At 44.5% G+C, this 26,739-nt stretch overlaps 1 protein-coding gene across 4 annotated transcripts in view; it reads left to right on the plus strand.

Annotated features, from left to right (window-relative positions):
- dpy19l1l (dpy-19-like 1, like (H. sapiens)) overlaps positions 1-26,739 on the plus strand; it is an 88,518-nt gene that overhangs the window by 4,093 nt on the left and 57,686 nt on the right. For 3 of the 4 annotated variants that reach the window (XM_072571008.1, XM_072571009.1, XM_072571010.1), the window contains exons 3-10: positions 2,571-2,658; positions 4,313-4,450; positions 5,388-5,508; positions 5,599-5,692; positions 21,832-21,889; positions 24,283-24,374; positions 24,481-24,580; positions 26,222-26,299. In XM_072571008.1, coding sequence (XP_072427109.1) covers positions 2,571-2,658; positions 4,313-4,450; positions 5,388-5,508; positions 5,599-5,692; positions 21,832-21,889; positions 24,283-24,374; positions 24,481-24,580; positions 26,222-26,299 — 769 coding nt within the window. The remainder of the gene's footprint in view (positions 1-2,570; positions 2,659-4,312; positions 4,451-5,387; positions 5,509-5,598; positions 5,693-21,831; positions 21,890-24,282; positions 24,375-24,480; positions 24,581-26,221; positions 26,300-26,739) is intronic. The other variant, XM_072571011.1, reaches the window with a different exon arrangement.

The raw sequence follows: 26,739 nt of genomic DNA on the forward strand, positions 1-26,739 counted from the left end.
CTCTTTTTTTTTTAAATTTTAGTGAGATGCTGTCAAATTAAGCACAAGTTAAATTTTGTCCCAATTGTATGTTTAAATTAAGTTTGGGAATTTGTTTTGAATGAAGTCTGGATGGGCAAAATAAGAAGACTTAAGAGTATTGGGAGAAATTTAAACTGCAGCAGCATAAAAAGAGAAAGGCGCACTGAGAGACCTGGAAAGGAGCCCAATGCATGGGAAAATGCCAGAGCAAGACGGATAGGCAGGGAGGAAGTCTAAATTCTCAGGAACCCAAATGCATAATGAACAGAGAAGATAATTAATGTACTAAAATATCTTTTATACTTAGAAACAATAGAAGTGAGATGTGGTAGTTTTTGTGAGAGGACGAGTAGTCAGAGTGGATGTTTCAAAATGTACTTCCTTTGTTCAACATAAACCAAGACATTCGATGGAGACATACAGTAATAATTTATTAATGAGGCAACAATTATTGTTTTTAGTCAAAGGGTTACTTTAGTTAATGATTAAAGCTTTGACCATGTAGTCAGTAATAAGCAAAATTATCAAAGCATGTGGGAACCACAGATGTAGAGAAATTAATAACAAAAATTAGACATACAGATTGTCAAAACTAGTTGCATAGAAGTCACACTAAGGCTTTGAGCAAGACAGAAAATGCCCATGAAGGACTGTGTGAAACAAAGATAATGTCAGACACATGGATACTGAAGTGTTGGAATTGTTAATATGTACACTGTAAGCTATATAATACCTGACGGTCTTCTCTTAAAGCTTAATTCCTAATAAAATTAGGAAGTGTTCATGCAAGCATGGGTTGATCAAGAGATCGCTGTCAATTTGTTAAAGGCATTTCATGCTTGACAAATGTGAAACAAAAATAAATATACATGAAAGAGGCTATGGAAATGATTTCAAGCTGACCCAGAATGTTTTTGAAATGTAGTCACTGTTGCAATAAGTCTGTGGACAGCAAGTACCTGCAGTAAGATAAATATAGATAATCTGTTCTCATGATAATCTTCAAGGTTTAACTAGATTGGAGAACAAAAGTAAAGCGCACATGATGTGAGAAACCAATTTGGGGCAAAGTTTGGGAGTGGTTTATATTCACATTGTTGATCAACAGGTTGGTAACTTAGTTACTGGAAAATGGCTAGATATTGTCAGGGAAGATGCTCCATTAAAAGAATGATATCCTGTGGCTAAAGGGTATTATCCATCTGAATTGCTTAAATTAATAGACCATAGTTTTCAGCAATATAACAAAAAAAAACAGTTCTTCCACCTCATGTACATATCAAGCCTGGGGACGTAATGTGCTTGCTTTCAGTTATCATATTGTTACTTACTTTTCTTCAGTTCTCTATAGTTATCTTCCAGCATATGAGGTTGGAGATTTGAATATATTGTTTGAAAACATTTACCAGATAAGTTTTTAAAACATTTTTAGATGGCTTAATAGAATAGATACTGAAAGACTATTTCCCCTTCACTGGAGGGTCTGGTTATTAGATATCATAACCTCAAGGGGGGCACTATTTAGAACTAAGATGAAGAGAAATTTCTTCACTGAGCAGAATGAATTTTTAGAATTCTGTATCCCATATAGCTGTGAGTGCTTAGTCACTGAGTACATTCAGGTCTGAAATTGATTAGGTAATTATAATCTCAGGAATCAAAATATGAGGATAGACAGGAAAGTGGCAAGAAGGTAGAAGTTTCAGCTATGATATTATTGAATGGTACTCAGGCTCGTGGATATGTATAGTCTCTACCTGCTCATATTTCTAAGGTTGTTAGGTACAGGACAAGTGATCGTGAAGATCTGCGTCCCCTTAAGATGGGCCTTTTGGTTTGAGATCGGTCAAAGGAATCGACAAATGCGGTCTATTCAAAAAGCAAGGTTCATTAGTTTATTGAATTAAGGTACCTTGACGCAATTCTGTCCAGCGACACAAAGATTGAAACTTTCATATTCCGGGGTGAAGTTGTGCAATTACATTTGAAAATTACACATTATTTATATGTTTTTAAAGAAATAATACAGCCTTAATTACAAGAAAGACCAATCGCATATAATAAGGTGACATGATTTACAGCAAGTTATTCCAATGACCTTTCCTGGGAAGGGCTCTTAATTATAAGAACGGTCCAAACAACCGTAATAAGGTGACATGATTGAAGACAGGCTAATCCAATGGTATTCTATGCTAAAAGATATCTTATTTACGTAAATTGTCATGCCATGTACTGGTTCAAAGTTGTTCAAATGGTCAATTAATGTGTCAGTATTCATCTTTTCGAAAACTCTATTGTCGTCTTATCTTTTAACTGCAACTTAATTCTGCAAATCAGCAATATGGTTCACAACCATTTTATCGTATTCTTTTAAATTGAGAAACATTTTGTTATAATAAAAATCTACATATTTTGTTGCCTAAATTCAAATTTTAGATCCTCATTCGAATTAACATGTGTCTGCTAAATCAACAGCAATTTTGTTGAATATTTTTTAAACATTGCTTCCAGAGTTGAGAACATTCTAATTTTGCTCTAATTTACCTTAGGTACCATATATCTAGTCTTTTTGAAAATAATCGGCATTTCTCTCACCTTTCAACGCTAGAAAGGGAAATGGCTTTTCGCACTGAGATGGTAAGCATTTGATCTGCATTATTGATGAAGCTCTGGAACTGCAGTATAAGTAGGCTACCATTCTTCTCCTAGCCAGATGAGTCAGCTAAATGGCAGCCAGGTTATGAGGTAACTGATATTTGGTGCTCTGAATTTTTGGAATTGCCATTGACTGACCCTATTTCTAACCCTATTAGTCTCTGCTGTTCTGTTAAAATATACTGTACTGGGTTTCTGTAAAGGGAACCACTTTGTTAGCTCCAAGTCTCCTGTATTTTGCACCCACCACATTACAGAAGCAGGAGAATTGTGCTTGTGAAATATGAAAGGTTGCAAAGAATAATTTTGCATCCTTATGTGACACATCATGGTGTCACATCAATCTTCAAATGCATTATAATTAAAATGGGAAAATTGAAGGTGATTCCCCTTTATGATTTTGATCTTCTATTTGAATTGAATGTTACGGGTATAGATCTTTCTGCTTCCAATGTATTGCTGTTTTGTCACTGTTATCTACACTAACACTTGCTGTGTTCCCCACTACCCATGTATTCGTAGTTCCTGAAAATGGAAGCAGTTTACTTCATTGTTGTTCACTTAGTTGAAATAAGTGATTGTGGCAAAGATCATTAATGAAACTAAGCAACCAGGAGGTTGCTATTGGTATTTCTAATCATCGACTGGCTATAAATGTTGAAATTGGCTTCTCGTCTCATCAGATGCCATGGAAGAATATGTTCAACAATGTTAACTGGGGAACATTTAACACATAGCAACCTGGAAATATTTAGGAGCATTCAGCTTTTTCTGATCTCTGTGGGCAAAGGAAGAAGAACCAAGAACAGTGAAGCCCATTGTGGATGCTGTGTGATGTACAACTCTCCCAGATTGTCATGTGCAAACCTTTGCTACAGTTGGACAGAGAGTGATAGCACAGATGTGGTTGCAGTTAGTAAGAATGTATATCTATCTATCCTTCTTGAACAGAGGCTATCCGTCATCTGTTGATGTAATAATGAATTCTGTTCATGTTGAGAAAGAAAACCATATGAAATTCAGCAAGGCTGTTAGACAAAACCATCCAAAATCATGACCACTATCATCCAGGAAGATAAGGGCAGCAGAAACCTGGTGACAACAACACCTGTAAGTTGCCCTCAAAACCAATCACTGTCCTGACTTGGAAATACTTCATTATTCCTTCAGTGTTGCTCAGTCAAAAAATCCTGGAATTCCCAGCACACTGGCTTTCTGGGTCTACTACAGCATATGACTTCAGTGGTTCAAGAAGGCAGCTCAATAACACCTTCTCGGGGATGATTAGAGATGGGCAGTAAATGCTGACCAAACTAGTCATGCTTACATCACATGATGAATGAACTTTTTAATAGGTAGAATTTTAAATACTATAATCAGGTTTACAGTTTTGTTAGCCCTTATCTTCCAAAACAATGGAAATGTTAGAAGCTACAGTGCAGAAAGGAAGGGCAATTAAATGGAGTCGTCAGGAAATTATTACCAAATTGAAAATTTGTAGCATTGCAGGAAATATTTATCCATAGAATTCTGATGGATTGCTTTGGAAAAGAGTGTAATCTTTTGGCATTTTGCTTGTTTAAGGAACAGTCAGCACTTATCATGTAATGCTTGCAAATATATTTTCTCGTTTTAGGGCTTGTATTATTCTTTCTTTAAGACCATCATTGAAGCGCCTTCCTATTGTGAAGGTTTAAGTAACATAATGAATGATGGATTGACTGAATATCCTTTGGTTATCAACACCTTGAAGCGATTCAATCTTTATCCAGAGGTAGGTTATCTGTTGATACCTAATTTCAAACCAAAGCAAATATTACAGCAGTCAATTCAGCAGGACAAGTGTTTTAATTAGGCAAAGTGAAAATGAAGAAGTAGTTCAGGTGTTCTTTTATTGTCTCCCTGTGCTGTATTCTTTCTCTGCTCTTCTCCGCCTAACCAACTTCACAAAATAACTGCTTCAGAACTCTACTGCACGTCATGTTTTGTGATAAATCTTGTGCACCCTTCACCCTTGTCGTCATATCTCCAAACACTGTAGTATCAAGCTGGTTTCTTTGCTCAAATCCTAATGATGCAAACCCACCATCTTCTGACTAAGCTGGAATTGATGGTTTAATTGTGATTGATAAATTCAGGAGGCTTCAGGAGAAAAGGTGATAGTTTAAGTGTAACTATTACACTAAGTGTAAAGTTCACTCTAGTGGTTTACAGAAGACCTTCAGGTATTATATAGCTTACAGTGTACATATTAACAATGCCAATACTTCAGTATCCATGTGTCTGACATTATCTTTGTTTCACACAGTCCTTCATGGGCATTTTCTATCTTGCTCAAAGCCATAGTGTGACTTCTATGCAACTAGTTTTGACAATCTGTATGTCTAATTTTTGTTATTAATTTCTCTACATCTGTGGTTCCCACATGCTTTGATAATTTTGCTTATTACTGACTACATGGTCAAAGCTTTAAACATTAACTAAAGTAACCCTTTGACTAAAAACAATAATTGTTGCCTCATTAATAAATTATTATTGTATGTCTCCATCGAATGTCAATTTTAATTTATGCCTGCATAATAGCATTATTATCAGTTTTAATATTTAGAAGTCTAGTGTCTTCAGTGCTATTGCTAGTAACAACAATGTGGTATGATATTTAGTTTAAAATTGACACATGATGGGGAAAACCTGACTTCTTCTCTGGGTAGGTAGTACTCGGCAGCTGGTATCGTATTTACATCACTGTTGCAGACTTCCTTGGCATTTCAACCAAAACATGTTGGCGTGTGGACCGAGGAAAGGGCTTCAGCCCTGTGGAGAGTTGTGAAGGCAAGTTCTGAATGTCAGACACTATCTTTATTCCCTGTTTTTAAATGTTTGTTTAGGTAGTGATCTAAAGCATTTTTTTTTATTTAATAGGAATGGGAGACCCTGCCTACTTTTATGTAACATTTGTTTTTATTTTAAATGGACTCATGATGTCTCTGTTTTTCCTCTACGGAACATACTTGAGGTAAGAAGATAATGCAGTACTGTTTATAAAGTGAGCATACTGCAAGATAGTTTGCAGGTGGGATTTACATGTTTTCAGTTGCACTGCAAGGTTGGAGTGACTTAAGTCATTTGTAAGTGAACCAATATCTAGGGGCCTTATTGGCCCAATCGGCCAATAACAGCCTTTTGAAAGCTTTCTAAAAATTCTTGTTAATAAATATCTATAGACATTAAATGTACAGAAAATGTATCATTGCTGTTTGTAAATTGTATTCTGGTAATTGCAATAGTTTAAATCTTGTAAAATTGCATATCTCTTTGCAACATATGTTACTACAGTGAGTTTTGCACTTGATCACTGCAGATTTGAGGCAATTGGTACATAACTAGCTTTGTTACCAACTGTGAAATTTGTTAAAATCATGACTTTTATTCCAGTCCTCTTCTTTGTTAAATTCTGTTGTTACTCCAAGGTTATTCCAAGCATAAAACAGCCCATGATTTTCATTTGTTTTTCCTGTGATCCCATCTCTTTCACCTACTGCTTTTGCCTCCACACCAGCCGTTATGGACCTCTTCCTCAAAGATTTCATCTCCCTTACATTTTACCTCCCACTTTCCCAATCTCCTGTTGCTGACCACATTCTCATCACAACTCCTCTTTAATTTTGTGTCTTCCTTCCACTGTCTGCTGTGAAACATAACAAAACAAAGCACATGTGCAGATTTATAATGCATCTAACCTGGCAGAAACATTTTGCCTTCCTAATGTTTTCAGTAGAAAAACGTTTTTAATGATTTAGAATTTAAAACTTTGAAAACTCCAAAAACCTGAAGGGACCAAATGAAGCTGTTTCATTTTTGACAAACTTCTATCTTTGTTTTACACACTGATGTAAAAAAAGTCAGTGTAGGAGATTTTAAATTATTAATTGTGCCTAATAATCATAGGGCAGGAAAGGAGGCCTGTGTCAATTCTTTGAGTGGAAACAACTCTTTTTTTTTCTCCCCAGCTTCCCCGCTCCTCTTTTTCTTTCCTCTCTTTTTTCCCCCCCCCCCAAAAAAAAACAAAATCATCCTACAAGATTCTCTCTTTTTGAATATTTATTCAATTTCCTTTTGACTGCTATTTATTTTCACCATCCTTTCAGGCATGTTCTCTTGGTACAGAAAAGTATGTATTCTTCGATTGTTAGTGATATTCAAGCCTTGAAGGATGTGATTGAGTAAATAGATATAAATTGTTTCCAGTTTAAAAAATCTTTTTTTTTTAAATCACCATTTTGTTGTGTTTTAACAATGAAGTTCAGTGGCGGGGAAAGAAAGTTCCTTTTCTCATGTTGGTTAATTTTACTTTCATGAGACTTCAGTCTATGAACTGTTGAATATTTTGCACAACCAGAGGAAATACCAACATGATTTTTGTTACCTGCTGACAATTAATTCCTTTTCCAGGATTCTACACCCGGAACTCTCCCTGTTAATTCCTGTGCTGCAAATCCGCTTCTTAGATTGAATTCACTGACCCTAATACATTATTTATTTAAACTCTCCATTGTATTTAAAAAGCAGCTGTAGAAAGATTAGCCAGAGGGGATGCAACACACTTAGAATGCTCTTTAATTCAGTGCATCTGATATTTGAATTGACAATTGACAAATGCAATATGGAAAACTTAGCCATGTTGTAAACAAATTAACACCCCAATTAATCCCTCCCCCACTTCGGTAAAACAAGAGATTCCAGGCTGTAATCTGCCTTTTTACTTTGAAATGATTGGAGTAGAATGTGTTGACTAATAAATAGAATCATCCTTTGTGATGTGATATGTGACATGCACTTTGTGCCGCATAAAATGTGAATATCATCAAATAATTAAGGTTCACATTATGACTTAGGAAATACTTGAAGTGCAAAGCGTATCTCTGACTGCAATATTTCTTCTATTAAGTGTAAAAGTGTAGTCGCTATTATACTGTGGGAAATGCAGCAGCCAATTTGCATACAGTGGCCTCTGCAAGAAATTAATCTATGTAAAATGTAAACATTCCCTTGTTGTAAAGTGAATAAAGGGAAGACTATATGAAAATAGGGCATGTTTTTCTTGATGGGTGTATGCTTCAGCTGTGACATGCCTGGTGATGAGTATTTCTTGATATTGATGTTGTAATTAACCTTTCTCTTGGTTTAGTTGTATGGAATGAATTGAATCCATTCTTGGATTGGCTAGGGCTGATATTTTTAACTGCACCAGAAGGTGATGCTCCTATTCGATCAATCTCTCATCGTAACACCACTGAGATGTGGCTGTTTTCATTCAGTTTTAGTGAATTGAAAGCAAAATATTTTAACTTAACATTTACCTTATGATTTGTGCACTCCATTCAGCTCCCTGTGTGAGAGTTAATCTTCACCTTGATTATGTTTATTGTATCCTCCACTTGTTCATGTCTGGTTAGATTCAAAAATACACATCAGTATGATATTGGATTAAGAGGAGATTTAGGATTGATAGCAGAAGCATGTATTGCACAGAAATCTTGAATCTGTGGAGCTCCTAGTGTAGTGAGTCATTAAAGCAAAGACTGTGTTTTTAAAAATACATGCATCAATGTCTTGAAGCACAACCTCCTATTTTAGTATTCAGTTTCCCTCACAATAAATGGTAACATTCAACAGTAGTAGTAATTTTCCTAATTACTTGCATGTTTAACTTTTTGTGAGTCCTACACTAGAACATCCAGATCCTTCTGCATCTTTCAAGGCCTGCAATTTCTCACCGTTTAGGTAATATGTTTTTTATTCTTCCTGTCAAAATTGACAATGTCACATTTTCCTATATTATATTCCATTTTACAGGTCTTTGCCCACTCGTTTAAACATGGGCAGGCAAACCTCCTCCTGATTACGATGTACCGCCCTCCTTCAGCTGATGATTCAGTACTCCATGCTAAACAATACTTAGAGGAAGCACTTAGGATGGCAAGGGCACAAAATGTACTCTAGGTGGGGCTTTTCAGTGTTCTTAATCAAGACTGACTCAGCAGCAGAACTACTGATCAAGCTGGTCAGGTCCTAAAGAATATAGCTGCTTTGCTGGGTCTGCAGCAGGTGGGGAGGGAACCAACAGGAGAGTAAAACACACTTGTTTTGCATGCATCTGTCCAGAGTTCCCACTGCAGAATCCTTATGGAGACAGAGTCTCGCCTTCAGATTGCAAATAACCTCCATTGTGTTGTGTTGCACTATCACCGTGCTAAATGGGACAGACTTCAAACAGATCTAGCAACTCCACACTGGCCATCCATGAGCTGCTTTGGGCCATCAACAGCAGCAGAATTGAATTCTGCATAATCTGTAACCTCATGGCCTGACATTCCCCCACTCAACCATTATCATCAAGTCGGGCAGCAACCCTGCCTCAATGGAGATTGCAGGGGGGCATACCAAGAATACCTGAAGATGAGGTATCAACCTGGTGAAGCCACCAAACAGGACTACTTGTATGCCAAACAGCAAGTGATAGACAGAGCTAAGTGATCCCATATCCAACGGATCAGATCTAAGCTCTGCAGTCCTGCTGCATCCAGTCATGAATGATGGTGGACAATGAAACAACTTACTGGTAGAGGAGGCTTCACAAATATCTCCATTCTCAATGATGGATGAGGCTAGCACATCAGTGCAAAAGATAAGGCTGAAGCTTTTGTGGCAGTGTTCAGCCAGAAGGGCCAAGTGGGTGGGATTCAACTTGGCCTCCTCCAGTGGTACCCAGCATTACAGATGCCAGTCTTCAGCCAGTTTGATTTACTCTGCATGATATCAAGAAACAGTTGGAGACACTAGATGCTGTAAAGACTACAGGCCCTGACAACATTCTGGATAGTACTGAAGACTTGTGTTCCTGAACTTGCCACTGCCCTAGTCAAGCTGTTCCAGTACAGTTACAACACTGGTGTCTACACAACAATATGGAAAATTGCCCAGGTCTGTCCTGTATATAAAAAGCAGGACAAATCCAACCCAGCCAATATCCGCCCCATCAGTCTACTCTCTACCATCAGTAAAGTAATGAAAGGTGTCACCAGTGCTATCAAGCAGTACCTGCTCAGTAATAACCTGCTCAGTGGTGCCCAGTTTGGGTTCTGCCAGGGCCACTCAGCTCTTGACCTCATAATGGCTTTGGTTTGTTAGCACGGATGAAATGATCTCCATCCGAGCCCAGAGCGCGGTTCGACAATCGGTAACTTTATTGAAGTATTTAACGCCGGCGGAGACCAACCGAGGTCCGAATCTCGATCGCTCTCACGTTTCCCGCGTGATGTTACAAGTTATATACTTCATGAGTCAGGATGTAGGAGATTGGGTATGAATGAATGTGAATGGTGGTAATCATGGCTGGGGTATGTGTGAATGTCAAGCTTCCTGCCGTCCTCGGAGAGTCGGCAGCATACACAAAAGGTGTGCTGTTTATCTTAATGTAAATGGGTCCGGGTGCTATCTGCTTGTCTCTCCGTGAGGGCTGGAGGCTAGCACCCCCCTTTGTTACTTCCAAAGTGTCTGTTAGGTTCATCCTATTTGTTTGGTGTTTACCTTTTGCTTAGGACTGTTTTGCATGATCAGGTTATGGGTGTGTGTCAGTTGGAACCTTGACGAGATTATAAGGTGGGTTTCGATCTGTGAGTCATGACCATTGTCTGGAGTCATGACTAGTGTCTGGTCTGGTGTGTATTTGGATCTGTCTTTGGGCCCCCTTCTCCCGATCACGTGGTCGGGCTGGCAGCTGCTGTCTTAAAATGAATACTGTTTGCTTTAAAATGGATACTGCTGGCTTAACCCGATGTGGGCCTTGCTCCACGGTAAACACGGGGCGGTTTATACCCGCCTTCAGTTCCCCCCTTTCGGCAAGGGGTTGGCCATGTCCACATCCCCGAAGCTGACATCTTAAAAGCTGCTACCCCGCCCGGTACATTCCGCCGGCCATAATGCTGCAGTCATGGGGCCTTTGGATAGTCCCGGGAGATGGTTACATTAGTTCGAGCCCTGTGAGCTCGTGGTGTCTAATTACTTGCCAGGAGTCTATAGCGTGGAGCATGGTTTTTCTGGCCTTTCGTTTATGTTGGCGGCATGAGTGACGTGCCACCAGGAGCCAGGCCGGAACTAGCAGTAACTGTACCCACATAATGGCATGGGAGATAATTCTGACCCAGGGGTGTATGTTGACATTTAGGCCCCAGTTCCAAACCCTCTGGGCCTAGCCCTGGGTCTGCAGAGCTGTCTCTGCATCCTCCTCTAGGTCTTTGATATGGGCTTGTAATTGATGGTATAGTTTTACTGAGTGTCCCACCCGGATCCTAAGTTCCCGCAAGACCTTGGCCAAATGTGGGATGGGGGCTTGTTCGGGCTCCTGGTACTCCCTAAGGGTGTTTCTGAATTTGTCAGCGGCCTGTATAGACTCGGGGTCCTGACGTCGGATCTCTGAGCTATGGGCTTGTCCAATCGTCACTGGGCCCCTAGGGGTGAAGCAGAACTCGTGCTGGGGAATCGGGCATTGCAGTCCGTTGAACCAGAAAGACGTTTCAAGGGTAGGGACACAATATTGTCCCCTGCCACCATACCCCGCCCTAGTGAAGTGGGGGCCCGTGGGTTCGATCTCAAGGGTGCAGCCCTGTTTACGGTTGAACCCGCATTCCGCTGTTTCACTCCGCCGTAAGGGGTGGGGGCAGATTGTGATTGCCACTCGCCGTTTGCAGCCTGCAAGCGGCACCCTGTACACAACGCCGTCTCGGGAGATGGCTGTGTCGTGTGCCAAAATATATTTGAGGGAGGCGTTTTCCCGTATTACTCCAATGTTTTCGATGTGGAACAGGGGAAATGGCCCAGACCCCGGGGTGACCACTGGGATCAGGAGGACCATCCCGACTCCCATTGCCTCACTGACCTCACAGTCGGGAATCATCGGGTACACCCGGGTCATTCTCTTCAGGGTCCGGCTATCAAGCGGCCCGGAGCGTCCTGCGAGTGAGGCCAGTTTGGTGCTATCGATCCAGTCGGGCACCTCTTTCTCCCCCCCCCCCCCGCCTTTTGTATCTGATCCAGGTTGTGTCGGATCTGGGCTACCATCCACAGGCCATATGCATGGCACAGCTGCCCCTCCTGAATGTGAGCCGTGTTCTCCCTTTCTCAATCAATAAGGCGGTTGATGGTGTGGGCATGTGTCTCCAGGACTGCAATGCCGTCGAGCTGAATGTGTGCTCCCTCTACCCCCCGAAATGCCTGTTCTGCCTGGTGTGTGAGGGATCTTGCTAACAGGTCTCTCATCACCCCTTTTTAGCTGGATATCTAGGGAGTTTACTACTGATGTTCCTGTGAGGGCGTCACTGATAATGTCCCGTCTGCGTCGTATCTTGTATGTCGGTTCGATAGTGGGTTGCCTCCATGGCATCTATAGCCCTCTCTATCACCTCTGTTCCCATCATGGTGTACAGACTGCGTACCTGTGCTGTGCAATATTCCGGTACCCGGATGCCCGATATATTGACCAGCACGGGCACGACCTCGTGTCGGACGTTATCATAAAGGACTTCCCCCTCCTCCCATAATACCAGTCCCCCCCCGCGGGCCCCGGCCTCAGAGAGGGGCACGGTAGTATCTCAGGAGTCGTGGTTGTTGGGGGGGGGGGGTCGAGAAACACAAATATAGAGAAATCACGGCGGCATTGGTCGGTTCATAGTAACCGCAAACGGACAGGTCCCGTGTCGCGAACGCGTCGAAGGGCGGGGCCGAGGCGAGGTCGTCTGGCATAACTCACATCGTTCCGAACATGCACCCCCCCCCCCCCCCCCCGGTCCATAGCCTCTGCACGTCATAGGTAGGTTGGTTGTGGGTCGCGCTCCAATGTGCAGAGTAGGCAGATTGTCTGTATGTCCAGGAGGACCTCCAGCCAGGTGTTGAAAAATGTGTTGACCTTGTCAGGCTTATCCCTCGCAGGGATGCAAATGGTACTGGATGAGTTGAAGGTAACGCCATTGCAGTAGAAGTTGTCTGCAGCTCCGGAGGAAGAGGGTATAAGTCCTATGGCGAAGAAGAGGATGTGGAGGACGGTGCACCGGTGGGACATGATCTGTGAAAGAAAAGGGAAAGGGGGAGGGAGAGAGAGAGAGAGAGACACCCTCGTCAGGGTGTATGATTAGTAAACGTACATGTGTTCTGCGGCCCCCTCTCCCCACCCCACCTTCCCCGGATCGGTCCACCACTGTTGCTGTAAGGGGAGAAAGTGTTAAAATCCTGTCAGGCGTGTTGGGGGAGTGCGGGTGAGTAGGGGGAATAAGTCAGTGGTGGCTGCCAGTAAGGTGGCTGGGCCGATGTTCCGGCCACTCCACACATTGGCCCTGTGTTGGTTGGCGCAGAGACCAGAGGAAGCCTGTGCTCCAGCCACTCCACACATCGGCCCCGTGTGGTTAGGGACGGGGACCACAGTCTAAGTCTTTGTCGTCCGTCCAGTCGGGCCGTGGGGGAAAGGTTTAAGTTGGGACCAATGTTTCCACCTGCCCTTCCCTTCATATCGATGCAGGCGCAGGTGTCGCTGGTGAGGATGATCTCGTGCGGCCCCAGCCACCGAGGGGCGAAGCCGGGCCGGTCGGGAGCGGCCCGGACCAGGACTTTGTCCCCAATGCCCGGGAGGGGTTTGGGGAGGCGGTTGTCGCTGCTGTTTCATTTGGTCCCTGATGTCCTGTTGATTGCGGGCGGTGTGTCTGAGGGCCCGCAACTGCGTGTCTAGCTGTCTGATGTAATGGGCCATCCTATCCCTAAGTGGGGCCATGTCCTCACCCCCTTCGATGACGGTCTCGGGTAGTCGCATGGCCCTGCCCATCATGAGTTCGAAGGGAGTGAGGCCGGTGGAACGGCCCGGGGTGGCTCTGAGGCGCATCAGAATGCAGGGCAGGACGTCCACCCAGCCCTGACCGGTCTCGGCGATCGCATTCGCGATCACCACTTTGAGGGTCCGGTTCATGCGTTCGACCATGCCCGAACTCTGGGGGTGGAAGGCGACATGGAAGCGCTGCCTGATACCCAGGAGGCGGCAGGCCGGTTTCATCGCGCGTCCCGTGAAATGTGTTCCCTGGTCTGTCAATCTGGAGGGGGACCCCCCCATCGCGGAAAGATGTCGAATGCCAGGATTCTGGCCACAGTGGCTGATGTGTAGTCCCGTGTCGGGAAAGCTTCTACCCAGCGTGTGAAGTGGTCGACTATGGCCAGGCAGTACTTCTTGCTGCGGCTGGCGGGGCAAGGGTCCTGTGAAGTCGACCTGGAGGTTCTCCTAGGACCCCTTGGGCCGTGGTTGGTGGGCCATAGGAATGCGCAGGGGCCTCCCTGGGTTATGTTGGGCGCAGACAATGCACCGGTGGCAGTGCTTGGCCACGTCGGGGCCAAGTCCAGGCCACCACCAGTTGGTCTGCAGCCTCGCGAGGGTCCCCTCCCGGTCTGCATGGTCGGGCTCGTGATGTAGTTGTATCAGGGTTGTTCTGATGGCTGCGGGGGCCACTACCTTGCTGTCGCGGCGCCATACCCCATCGGGGTTGGGGATTGCGCCCCTTGCCCTCCAGTCCTCCCTTTCCTCGGGCTGAGCACCATTTTGGACGTCCAGGACGTTAACGTCCCGGACTTCATTCACAGTCGCAGCGCGTACAGGGGGTAGAGGGTCACCTGCGGCGGCTTTGGCGGCCTGGTCGGCCCAATGGTTCCCTATCTGTTCGGCGGTGGTGGCCCACTGGTGTGTCTTGATTTTTACAACGGCTGCTAGCAGGGGAAGGTGCGCTGCCGCCACTAAGTCACGGACTGTGTTCTCGTGTTTTATCTGGCCGCCACCGGCCGTGACAAAATCCCGGCGGCTCCATGCTGTCATGTAGTCATGGACTACCCCAAAAGCGTACTGGCTGTTGGTGAAAATATTTGCCCGCCCCCATGCGGAGCGCTGCCGTGAGGGCGACCAGCTCCACGACTTGGGCTGAGGTATCGTCGTCTAATGTCCCCTGTTCTCGGGTGGCCCCGGTGTCGTCGGCCACTGCCCAACCCGTCCGGTAGGACCCCTCAACCAACCGGCGTGAGCCGTCAACGTATAGGACTATCTCTGACCCTGACCTAGTCCTATCAGCAACGTAGTCCTCCTCAGCCGAATCCATGACGGCCTGGCAGTGGTGGGGTTCCCCTACAGTTATAATCTCATCTGCAGGGTTCGTTCCCGTGTCCCTAACTATTCTAATGGATTGGTCCCGGGGGAGGAGGACTGCCTTCCAGGTTGCCCTACCGGCGTCAGAGACGGTTCGGAGGCGTCCTGTATTCAGGAGCTCCACTATAGTGTGTCCGGTGTGCAGGATGATCTGACCGGACATGGTGACCAGCTCGTACACACGGACCGCCCACACAGTGCAGTCAAGTGCGGCCACGCAGCGATGCATCCCCCTCACGACCGGGGACTCCTTAGTAGAGTAGTACCCTATGGGCTTCATGCGGTCCCCGGAGAGTTGGGTGGCCACGGCGCTATAGAACCCCCCCCTTCCAGGCTATAAAAGATGTGAAAGGGCTTTGAGAGGTCGGGAAGGCGCAGGGCCGGGGCACTGAGGAGGTGGGTTTTTAGCTTGGAGTAGGCATCGTCTTGCTCGGGGGCCCCACTCCACTCTCTCTGCCCCGGGCCTATCCCCCTTTACCAGGCGCTGGATGGGCTCAGCGATGGTGGGGAAATGCGCTATGAAGGCGCGGCAGTAGTTGAAAAGGTCCATAACGCGGTGGATTCCCCTGACCGTGTCCGGCCATGGCATGTCGGCGATGGGCGACTTACGATCGGGAGGCAGGGTCTTGCTGCCCTGGCTAATGTCGTGGCTCAGGTATTGGACTGTGGCCAGGTCGATCTGGGCCTTTGTGGGGCTGATTTTAAAACCTGCCCAGGTGAGGGTGTGCAGGATGGTGGTCAGGGCTCCCAGGTGGGAGCGCGCGTCCGTGGACGTGATCAGGAGGTCGTCCACGTACTGTAAGAGGGTGCTAGAGAAAGGGGATAGGTCGCATTCCGCGAGGGTCTGACTCATGCCCCTGTGGAAAATGTTGGGGCTGTTGTGAAAGCCTTGTGGCAGCCGGGTCCATGTGTATTGTCTGTCTCGCAGCGTGAAGGCAAACTTGTCCTGAGAGTCACGGTGCAGTAGGATGGACCAGAAGCCGTTTGCCACGTCCAGGACCGTAAAGATCCGGTGGGAAGACCCTAGGCCGTTAAAGATGGTGGACGGGCTGGCAACAATGGGGTGCTCTTTAGGTGTGACCCGGTTGAGTGCCGTATAATCGATGGTGAGCCGATAGCTCCCATCCGACTTACGGGCTGGCCATATGGGGGAGTTGGTGGTGGACACCACGGGTCGCAAGACACCGTGGCTGGTGAGTTCGGCCACAATGGTCTCCGTGGCGCGCAGCGCCTCGGGTTTGCTCGGGTACTGTCGGTGCGGGGTTGTACAGGGCCAAGTATCTGCTCGGGAGGGGAACGGACAAGGCCGCAGTCCTGCTTGCTCGTGGCCCAGACCTCCGGGACCAACTGGCAGACTGTTCCGAAGGCGCCGTCTCCGGTCCAGTCCCGGGTGATAGGGACGCAGAGCGTGAGTGCAGCGACCGATTTAGTGGGGACCCATCTACCCTCAAGGGCACTCTTATGGGATTTGCGGGACGTTCATAGGAGGCGCCAGTAGAACGCGTCCACAACTGCTCCCAGTTCGCCCAGCAGGTCAATGCCCAGGATCGTCCCTTCTGAGTTTGGGCAAACCCAGAAGTGGATGGGGAGTAGAATGTCATAGATCTTCGGGAGGGTGGCCTCGCTACGGCGGGCCACAACCGAGCTTCCCCCCCACCCCCACCCCCACCCCCACCCCAGTGATGGAAATGGAGTAATGGGTGGAGGGGAGGTAGAGGTCGGTGAGGGAGACTGACGCCCCCATATCTATCAAAATGTTGCAGCGGCGGCCCCCAAGTGATGCAGAAACCCAGATACGGGGGTCGGCTCCCTTGGCGGGGGCCAACGCTACTCAGTCCTTACGCCGGACGAGTAGCTGTAAGAGCTCGAGCAGCTGCCCGCGACTGAGCTGATCCCAGTCGGGGGGGGAGGCTTCGGGCTAGGCCAGCGGGGTTTGTGGGGTTTTTGTGGCCGTGGGTCACCGTTGGTTCCCTGCTTGGGCGTTCCCTGGTCGCTGGGGCGTGAGGGGTGCCAACTGTGGACATGCCGCGGTGGGGAACGGCCCCGGTGCTGACCCGGGTTGTCCCTGCACTGGCCGGGGCTGCCCCCTCCCAAGTCAGGGTCTCCGGGGTGTAGGAAGGAGAGCGGCAGTTAAACTTGTGGTGACCCGTCTGTCTGCAGCGGTAGCAAACGAGCGGCTTGGGTGTCGAAAGTGCCGCAACGGTGGCCGGGGCTTGGTTATCGAGGGACATGGCCCAATTCTCGAGCTCCGTGAAAGAGACGTAGGGTACCAGGCCTGGCCGGAGGACAGCCTGGTGTGTGGGGCCTAACCTGTCCTTGTATAGCTGGATAAATGCGGGGTTCTGCCTGTCAGCATCGGGGATCCCGCTATGCGCCTAGAAGGCCTCGAACTTAAGGACCCCATATTCCTGAGCACCCTCGCCGGGTTTCTGGGTGATGGCCACAATGGCGTTCCAGTCAATCGGTGTGTGGCCGAGAGCCTCGCTGACATCGGCCTTAAAGTCCGCAAGGGCGGCCTCCTGCTCGCAACAGCTGTCGCTGAGGTCGGCGCACCAGGACCCATTCTGGTGCGTGGGTTGGAGCCTGGACTACAGGTTCTCCGGGAGTTTGGTCAGGGCAAGACCGGCCATGTCCCTATTGTGGAGGTTGTGGCAGGTCTGCATCTCCCTAAGCCGCTGCCAAAATTCAGTGTTATTGTGGTGGGGCTTAAGGGTGGGGAGCCTGTCCAGGAGTTTCATGGTATCACCCGGGGTTAAGGAGACGTATGTCATTTTAAGGCGGGGATTGTGGGTTTGGGACGCTGGTCTCCCCCTCTCCCCACCTCCGGGGATATATTCAACTTTAATCGGGGTGGTGTGAGCTAGGCTTGCGTGTGATTCCTGGGGGCCTGTGTTGTCCATGAGCCGCCCCCCCCCGGTCCCAGGTGGGGGACGGCAGGGCGCTTGGAGGCTCAGATGATGTCGGTAGGATCGTATGGTTGGCAAGCGCCTGGGCTTCGAGGTCTTCTGAGGCCTGTTTCTGCTTATCTTGCATGTATAGTTGGACCTTGCTAGCGAGCCTAACGTGCCTGAAGCACAAGGACGCAGGCTTTCTCGTATCTATCCCTTTTCTGGCGGACCCACCACTCCCGCTGGGCATCCAGTGGATCGGCGGGCCGCCAGCCTGATCGGAGCATAGTCTCGATGACCTTTTTATTCTCGTCGGCTATGAAACGAGGAAGGGAGCCTTCTGGCCCCCATTCTAAATCATCGGCCGCGCAGCCAACCATGGGGGTGGGGTGGGGTGGGGTGGTGTGCAGTGGGCGTAATGGAAAGAGGACTTGAAAATAACAAAACTACCAGCGTAGGAGCGCAAGAGATGTAACTGGCGCTAACTTATTCACCTTCACGACCGTGCGTGCCCCGGGAACACCGGGTGTGAACCAGGGGCCCATGTGCAAGGGGGAGAACGGCGTGAGCGCAGACCACTAAAAAACAAAAATGAAATAAAAAGGGCGAGTCGCGGGCCTGTACCAGGTCGCGCAACTTAAAAGAAACCCGTGAGTCTCTCACCGTCTGAAGTTCAGCGGCCGTGTGTACCCGCTGGCACCGGGTGTGAACCAGGGCCCCGTGTGCCACGGGGGGGGCATGAACTCGGACCTCTCCACACTAATCCTATAGAGGCCACCACCCGGGACTGCGGAGGCAATGGGCAAAAGCTTGGCCCAGAGGCTCCGCTTGTCGGGCTGGTTTGGAGGACTTCCCGTCTTGTCACGTGCGTGGGCCTTCCAGACCCTACCGCGGACTCAAGGTATGGCGCCAAAATAAAAAAAACCGGGCTCAACGTACAATGGGATCCCCTAAACTCCCACCGTAGAGGTTATCCAGGAAGGCTTTGTTTGTCGGTGTTTTACACAGGGGATCAATCTGTCGGGGTCTCGTACCTAAAGTCATCGGTCCAGGGAAATTCAGTCCATCAGTCACTAGAACACGTCAACAATAAATGACAGTAAACGAAAATCAAAACAGTCTCATGCACACCTTTACCAGTGCTTTGCGACCCCAATTGCCCACCCGCGAAGGATCACTCACACAGGCGCACACACACACACACACACACACACACACACACACTTTTAAAGAGTACTCTATCGTTACCTGACTGCTGGACCCACTCTGTTCACCGGTTCCGATAACGGCCGGCAGCGGAGTCCCTTGCGGGGCTCTGGGGAACTTTTACGGGAGAGGTAAAAGAGTAAAGATACTCACCCAGAGCCTTCGCAGAGATCCAGCAGTCGTCGTCATCCCGGACGAGCCCCCAATTGTTAGCGTGGATGAAATGATCTCAGTCCGAGCCCAGAGTGCGGTTCGACAATCGGTAACTTTATTGAAGTATTTAACGCCGGCGGAGACCAACCGAGGTCCGAATCTCGATCGCTCTCACGTTTCCCGCGTGATGTTACAAGTTATATACTTCATGAGTCAGGATGTAGGAGATTGGGTATGAATGAATGTGAATGGTGGTAATCATGGCTGGGGTATGTGTGAATGTCAAGCTTCCTGCCGTCCTCGGAGAGTCGGCAGCATACACAAAAGGTGTGCTGTTTATCTTAATGTAAATGGGTCCGGGTGCTATCTGCTTGTCTCTCCGTGAGGGCTGGAGGCTAGCACCCCCCTTTGTTACTTCCAAAGTGTCTGTTAGGTTCATCCTGTTTGTTTGGTGTTTGCCTTTTGCGTAGGACTGTTTTGCATGATCAGGTTATGGGTGTGTGTCAGTTGGAACTTTGACGAGATTATAAGGTGGGTTTCGATCTGTGAGTCATGACCATTGTCTGGAGTCATGACTAGTGTCTGGTCTGGTGTGTATTTGGATCTGTCTTTGGGCCCCCTTCTCCCGATCACGTGGTCGGGCTGGCAGCTGCTGTCTTAAAATGAATACTGTTTGCTTAAAAATGGATACTGCTGGCTTAACCCGATGTGGGCCTTGCTCCACGGTAAACACGGGGCAGTTTATACCCGCCTTCAGGTTCAATATGTACAAAAGAGCTGAATTCCAGAGGTGAGGTGAAACTGTCTGCCCTTGAAATCAACTGCATTTGACAGAGTGTGGTATCAAGGAGCCCTAGCAAAACTGGAATCAATGGGTATCAGTGATTGTAATCCTACCTGACACATAAGAAGATGGAAGATAGTCGTGATTGTTGGAGGTCAATCACTCAGTTCAGGACCTCTGTGCAGGAGTTCCTCAGGGTAGTGTCCTTGGCCTAACCATCTTCAGCCGCCTCCTTCATCAATGACCTTCCCTCCACCATAAGGTCAGAAGTGGGGACGCGCAATCATTGGCGAACAATGTTCAGCACCATTCGCCACTCATTGAAGCAATCAGTGTTCAAATGCAACAAGATCTGAACAGTATCCATGCTTGGGCTGACATGTGGCAAGTAACATTTGTGCCATGCAAATTCCAGTCTATGGCCATCACCAATAAGAGACAATCTAATCACCACTCCTTGGTGTTCAATGGTGTTATCATCACTGAATCCCCCACTACTAACATTCTGGGGGTTATCAATAGGTATATGAGAACGCCACGACCTTCAAATTCCCCTCCAAGCCACTCACCATCCTGACTTGGAAATATATCGCAGATCTTTCACTGTCACTGGGTCAAAATCCTGGAATTCCCTCCATAATGCCATTGTGGGTCAACCCACAGCAGGTGGACTGCAGTGTGAAGCCAAGATTAGAATTTTATCTGTATTTGGAGGGTAAACATCAGCATTGACTGATTAGGTCAAATGGCTTGCATCTGTTAATTTCTGGCATGTTCTGAATGATCAGTTCGTATTGAAAATAAAAGCTGATGTGCTTATGTTTCTGTGCACGTACTGGTTGAGAAGGCTGAGCAGGGAGAATATATTAAGTTGAAAGCTTGCAGTTTTGTTGAGTCACTTTAACCAATTAATACAAAGAAGAAGCAAGCCATATGTTTATATAATGCAATTACATCTCCGAGATGCCTCAAATAATTTTGTGAATGGTGAATTATGGTATAGTCACTACAAGAAAACATAAGTCATTGTGTACGCTACCATGTCTCCCAAATAGTGCATGAATTAATGACCAGTTACTTTGCTGCTGACAGTGTGTGAATCTTAGCTGCTTCTCAAGGTGGGTATAAAGGACAAAGGTTTTCCCCAGTGTCCTGGCCAATATTTATTGCTCAATCAACACGAACATAGAGATTATTTTCTCTTGTGAGGGAGCTGTAGACCAATATGAAATAGTCACCAAGGAACCGAGTAGAGAATTCAAAACAAATTTCTTGACTCAAAGAATGATGAGAATGTGAAACTCAGTGCATAGAGTGTAATTGAAGCAAATCAATGCACTTTAGAGGAAACCAGGCAAGTGGTTATGAAAGAGGAATAATGGCATAAAAACAGTGCTGGAAAAACTCTTGAGTCTGACAATACTTGTGGAGAGAGAAACAATGTTGTCATATTTGGCTCAAAATGTTACTACTTTTGAACTGATAATGGTAGATTTAAATAGGCCAAGATGGGAAGAGGGACAGGAGGAATTAAAATGGTGTCACTGATTAGTCAGGCCTAATGGCCTTTTTTTTTAATCATTGTATTTTATCCAGTGTGAAACCATTATAACCCAACATAGGATATCCTGGTCATTATTTTCATTTGTCTTTGTAACATTCTGTCCACAAGTTGGCTGTTGTGATTTGCTGCTAAGTGATAACAGGTGGGGCCAAAGGTATAACAAAAGATCAAGGTTGAGGCGCAACCTTTCAGTGTGCTGTTTGTTTGCATCTTATTGAATAGGGATTCATTAAGGTAATTAATAGTTACAAATACTAAAACCTTGAAAAATGAAAATCTGTTGTTGAGAATGGAGGAATGAAGTTGTAACTAATATCATTGTTCTGTTTTGCAGTGGGAGCAGGTTTGGTGGAGTGATCACTGTAGTTTGCTTTTTTTTTAACCATGGTGAGGTAAGCATAACAGATTTTCAAATTATTTTAAAGTTCCATTTTTATTTCAATATTACTCTGAGGACTTCTGTATTTGAATTTTTTTTTCATTGTAGTAGGGATATTGTTCAGCATTAGGCTGCTACTTTGTTGAATAAACTGTCTCAAACTGAATGCTGGGATCATTGGTGGGCAGGTTCATCCTGACCATTCTGACAGCTGAGGCTTCAATTCATCCAGAAGGTCTGTAGCTAGTGTCCTTAATACTGCAGTGTTCTCTTTGCTGACCCTTCCACTTTCCATATCTATTTCCAATATGATTGGCAATTTAACTCCTAGTGTGTGAATATGAAACTTCATGTCTAGTTTTCAAACTGGGGCTTTGTAAAGAACTGTTGAAGCTCTTTACATACATGACTAATGAATTATTTGTGTTGAGCATTGGTGCAACCAAAACATTTTAAACAAAATGTCTGTCTGAATTACTGTGCCAAGATAGAGAAAATTCAGAAAAATTAATAAGTTTTCAATATGCCTTCATATAAGAGTCTAATGTACCTTTATTGGTTCATAAAAGGTGCAAGCTCTACTGTCATATTAGTAATTTGAAATAATATTGGTGAGACTGCTAAATATGCACTAATGGATTAACTGATGTTAAAAAGACTAACAACTATTTGTCTACTTCTTGTAATCACATTAACACCAGAATTAAAATCTTAATTTTAGGTCAGATGTTGAAATAATGTTTCAACTTTTAGGAGAAATAAGCATTTTCTAAATGAGCTTAATATCTCTTCTGTGCCTGCTCTGATCTTAGTTTAACAACTGTTAATTTAATGACACTTTTTTAATGCAGGAACACTTAACCCGTTCATAATGTTAAAATATTAATATGGTTCTTTACTGAGTGTGGATCAGCTTTGTACAGTATTTTAACTTGTTTTATTATTTATACTAAACTGAGCATCTGTTATTAACTAATTTTGTAATTCCCTTTTCCCAGCATGCTATTTCCTCAGATGGACGACAGAATATTCCAGCCCACTAGCACTTTGATCAATCTGCTAAGGGCCACACTTAAAAGCAGAAATTTCTATCTATTTTCCTGAACCCTTGTCTCCTGTCCCACCAATCCAGAAGGTGCTTGTTGGGGAATGGTTTTAGAGGAAGCCATTGCCATGTGGTACCAAATTCAAGAAATCTTTTGTTTACGTGTGAGCCTCAACAATAAGCATCAGGCTGTTTGACCATATGGTTGAACCAAGCAAACCTATTTCTGTCCTTGACTGACCATATGTGCCTCCAAAGAATTGGGGAAATAGTGAGTGATAAGTGACTCTTCTTGGAATCCCATTGAGTTGGGCTATTTTTTAATTTAATGCCTTCTAATATATTAATTTACCTTGTTGAGCATTCTGTGAAATAACTAATCTAAGTACAAAGAGATTTAGCAACGGGAGAAAATTGAAATAAAAGCAGAAAATGCTGGAATTATTCAAGTCTAGTAGAATTTGTGAAGAGAAAAGGAGTAAACTATACTTAATATTTTACAATGATAATCTGTCAAAATTAATTGTTTCCACAGATGCTATCTCATCTGCTGAATAATTCTAATGTCTTCTGTTTTTATTTTAACATAGGCAGTAATTTGCTTTTGTCGAAAAATGTTAAACTTGTTTTTAAATTAATAATGTGCTAGGCTCTGGAGCAGTAATCAGAATTTGCATGCGAGCAGACACAGCATGGTGATCATTGATGTGCATGTGCACTTTAACCAAAAAGTCTTGAAGCCTGGCCAAGCCTTTGGATAGAAACTTGGGAGTGTGGAATCTTACCAAGTTTCATGACCTGCAGGTAGTTCAGGACAATGCAATAGTTGCGCGAGGTCCAGTTCCTAACTGAGAAGCCACAATTAGCTGCACTGAGTAGAATATAGTGGCTGATGCAAGGTTGTTCAATGGTTGGTGACAACAGATGGCTGTGAGTGGTTCATGATTTGGCACAGTCTGGCATTTAAATGAAGGAACAGAGCAGAGTAGGCTACTTGGCCGTTCTAATCTTCTCTACCATTTATCAAGGTCATGTTGATCTGATTGTAGCCTCTATTCCACATTCTAACTTACCCTAACTTTTAAATCTGGTCATTTTGAGATTCTTGTATTTTTGTCTGTTATCTTGCCATGGCATTTTGGTAACTGAATAATTGAATATTTTCCAAATTTCATTGATCAAGGTATTACTATCACCTTGGTGAATGCTGCCTTTGTTATTTGTGGGAATGCATTGAGGATACTTTTCCTGTCCATGTGGGATGTAAGAAGTTTTTTTTTGGTAAATGGGAATGCTTGAATAAGCTATTGGATTTTAATTACTTAGGAACTTTATGCTGAGCAGCTGTTCTTTCATTTTAGTGTACAAGAGTCATGTGGACCCCCCCTCTTCGTGAGAGCTTCTCCTATCCATTTTTAATTTTGCAGATGCTGCTTTTAACCCGCATACTAAGGTACTAACCTATATCTTTCTGTTTGAAAATTCCATGTCTTTTATTGCGATTGCATATGCACTCATGTCGACATTAAAATATTTTATACATATTTTCCTTTCCATAGAAAAGTCTGTGTGGAAAAGAGGACCTTTGTTTCATTTTGTATTGCAACCATTCTCTTCCTGCTTCCATGGCAGTTTGCACAGTTTGTGCTCCTGACACAGGTAAGGAACATGGATGGGAATAGTAAAAGTTGAGATTTCCTTTGCAGACTTAAAAGAAACCAACTAAACTTAAAGTAACTGATTGTACAGCATGTGTTTGTTTACAATGCCATTGCTGTCTCTCGGACAGAAACATTGAACAGAATATATAAATGATCAGTATGTTTAACTTTTATGCTAATGTTTTACATTTAAATTATACAATTTTGATGTTTCTGACTACATAAAATCCAATTGAAAACTTCAGGTGATTTTGAGTAGCCGGTGTCTTTTTACAAATCAATATTATAGGCCAGGTGACCAAAATCTCAGTGCATTGCAAACTTGTCTCTGTTTTAATAAGATGTCATCCTGCAGGCCAAATATTTTGCTGACTGGCAAATAGTTTTTAATGCCCTGATTCTTCGTTATGTAGACATCTAAGCAGAAGGATCCCATCTGTCATTTGTAGAACTACAATTTATATAATTAACATATGCTTACTTGGCCTGGAAACAGACATTTCTGAAGCATATTGTCTGTTTTTGTATAGCGGTGTATTTAATAATTAATTCAGATTGATGTACCATGCTGAAGGGTTAGAGTACATAAGTGTCTTTCGTGCTCTGTCTGGTAAAGCTATAACAATCCAGATGTCTGAGTGCTGTTCCTGAATAGTTAATGGCTCACATCACTATTTCTCATATAGTACTTCAATTGTAGTAATGTCATCACTTTATTTCTTGTTGAAGTCTGCTTCATCAGTCAGGCAGGCACAAGGTTAAGGAATGGGGATGGTGGGGGAATCTACTATCACCTGATTAGCCCGTCACAAAATTGGCAGTGAAGACTGCATTGAGGTTTGGGGTCTTTGGAAAGAAATGCTTTATCGTACCTCTTGTATCTATTATTCCTTATATTGCAGGGAAATGTTAAATTATGGAAAGTAATTTACGTTTTGTTTATGTTTTCATTTATTTGGTATCGCTTTGACAATCTGTATTGCAATTCTCACTTGTCTCTTATCTTGTTTGTAAGTCCTGACCCCCAGACTCGCTCATAATCTATTTGTTGCTTTTCACTCAGTAGTCACACACTCATTTCTCCTCCTTTAATCACCTCCATTGACATTTTTGTTTCTGTTTAGTTTGGGGGAGAACACGCAAACTCTGCCCATAAAATGAGACACCCAGAATGTTTTAGCAGGGTGTAAATATCTGTGGAGTTAGTAAGCTTCTAATCTTCTGGATATCAACTCATCTGGATTTGGTGCTATCTATTTATGGGTTGGGTGGATAAGAGAATTAATAGTTGGTGAATCACAGCCCCTGACGGCATCAGATTTCATGTATTTGTCAGCTTTTATTAGGTTGATTCCACCATGATGTCCCAATGGAACTCATTTTAACATCAAATAAATTGGATGTTTTCTTGTGAATATGTAATGACGATGAAATTGTATTTTAGTTCACTGAACTGGTTGGTGAATCTTTTAGTACAATGCAATTGTTTGAACCTTGGGATTTATTGAAATACATTATTTACTGTGTTCCTTTTTTTTGACAATTATATCTGTGTGAGATATACAAAGAATTAGTAATTCTGTTTTATTCTGATTCAGTTTATTTCTGTTTAGTCATTGTACTCTCCTTATTCTTTTAGGTTGCATCACTCTTTGTAACTTATGTTTTGGGCTATATTGATGCCTGCAAGCTGCTAAACATCCTTTACGCTCACATGGTAAAATAATCTCTGTTCTTTTGTATTTAGTGCTGAAAAGTGGAAGTACGGTATATTAACACAAATGTTAAGTAAGGATTTTTGTTTGTAATAGACACAGCTGTATAAATATTGATAATTTAGCTGAACAGAAACTTGTGATGATTTGAAATCGTTTTTCCTATTCATTACCCTCTTAAAAATTACTTAATTTGGAGGAATCCCTCCTTTTTTGGCTTCTGTTGTCTGACTGAATTAATTGTAGGATTTCAAGTTCCTGGATTTAACTATTGCTCCTTAGTCCTGGCAGTGTAAATGGATTGTTCATATCCATTTTAAGTCCTGGGATTCCAGTAATATGATATTCAGTGGTTTCTTTTGCTACTAGAAAGGAAAATATCTAGGTTTTTAGTTTCTGATTTTACGCTAGGCTACAAACGTGAAGAAAATATTTGAGCAGA

The sequence above is a fragment of the Chiloscyllium punctatum genome, chromosome 5 (assembly GCF_047496795.1).
Source record: "Chiloscyllium punctatum isolate Juve2018m chromosome 5, sChiPun1.3, whole genome shotgun sequence".
NCBI lineage: Eukaryota > Metazoa > Chordata > Chondrichthyes > Orectolobiformes > Hemiscylliidae > Chiloscyllium > Chiloscyllium punctatum.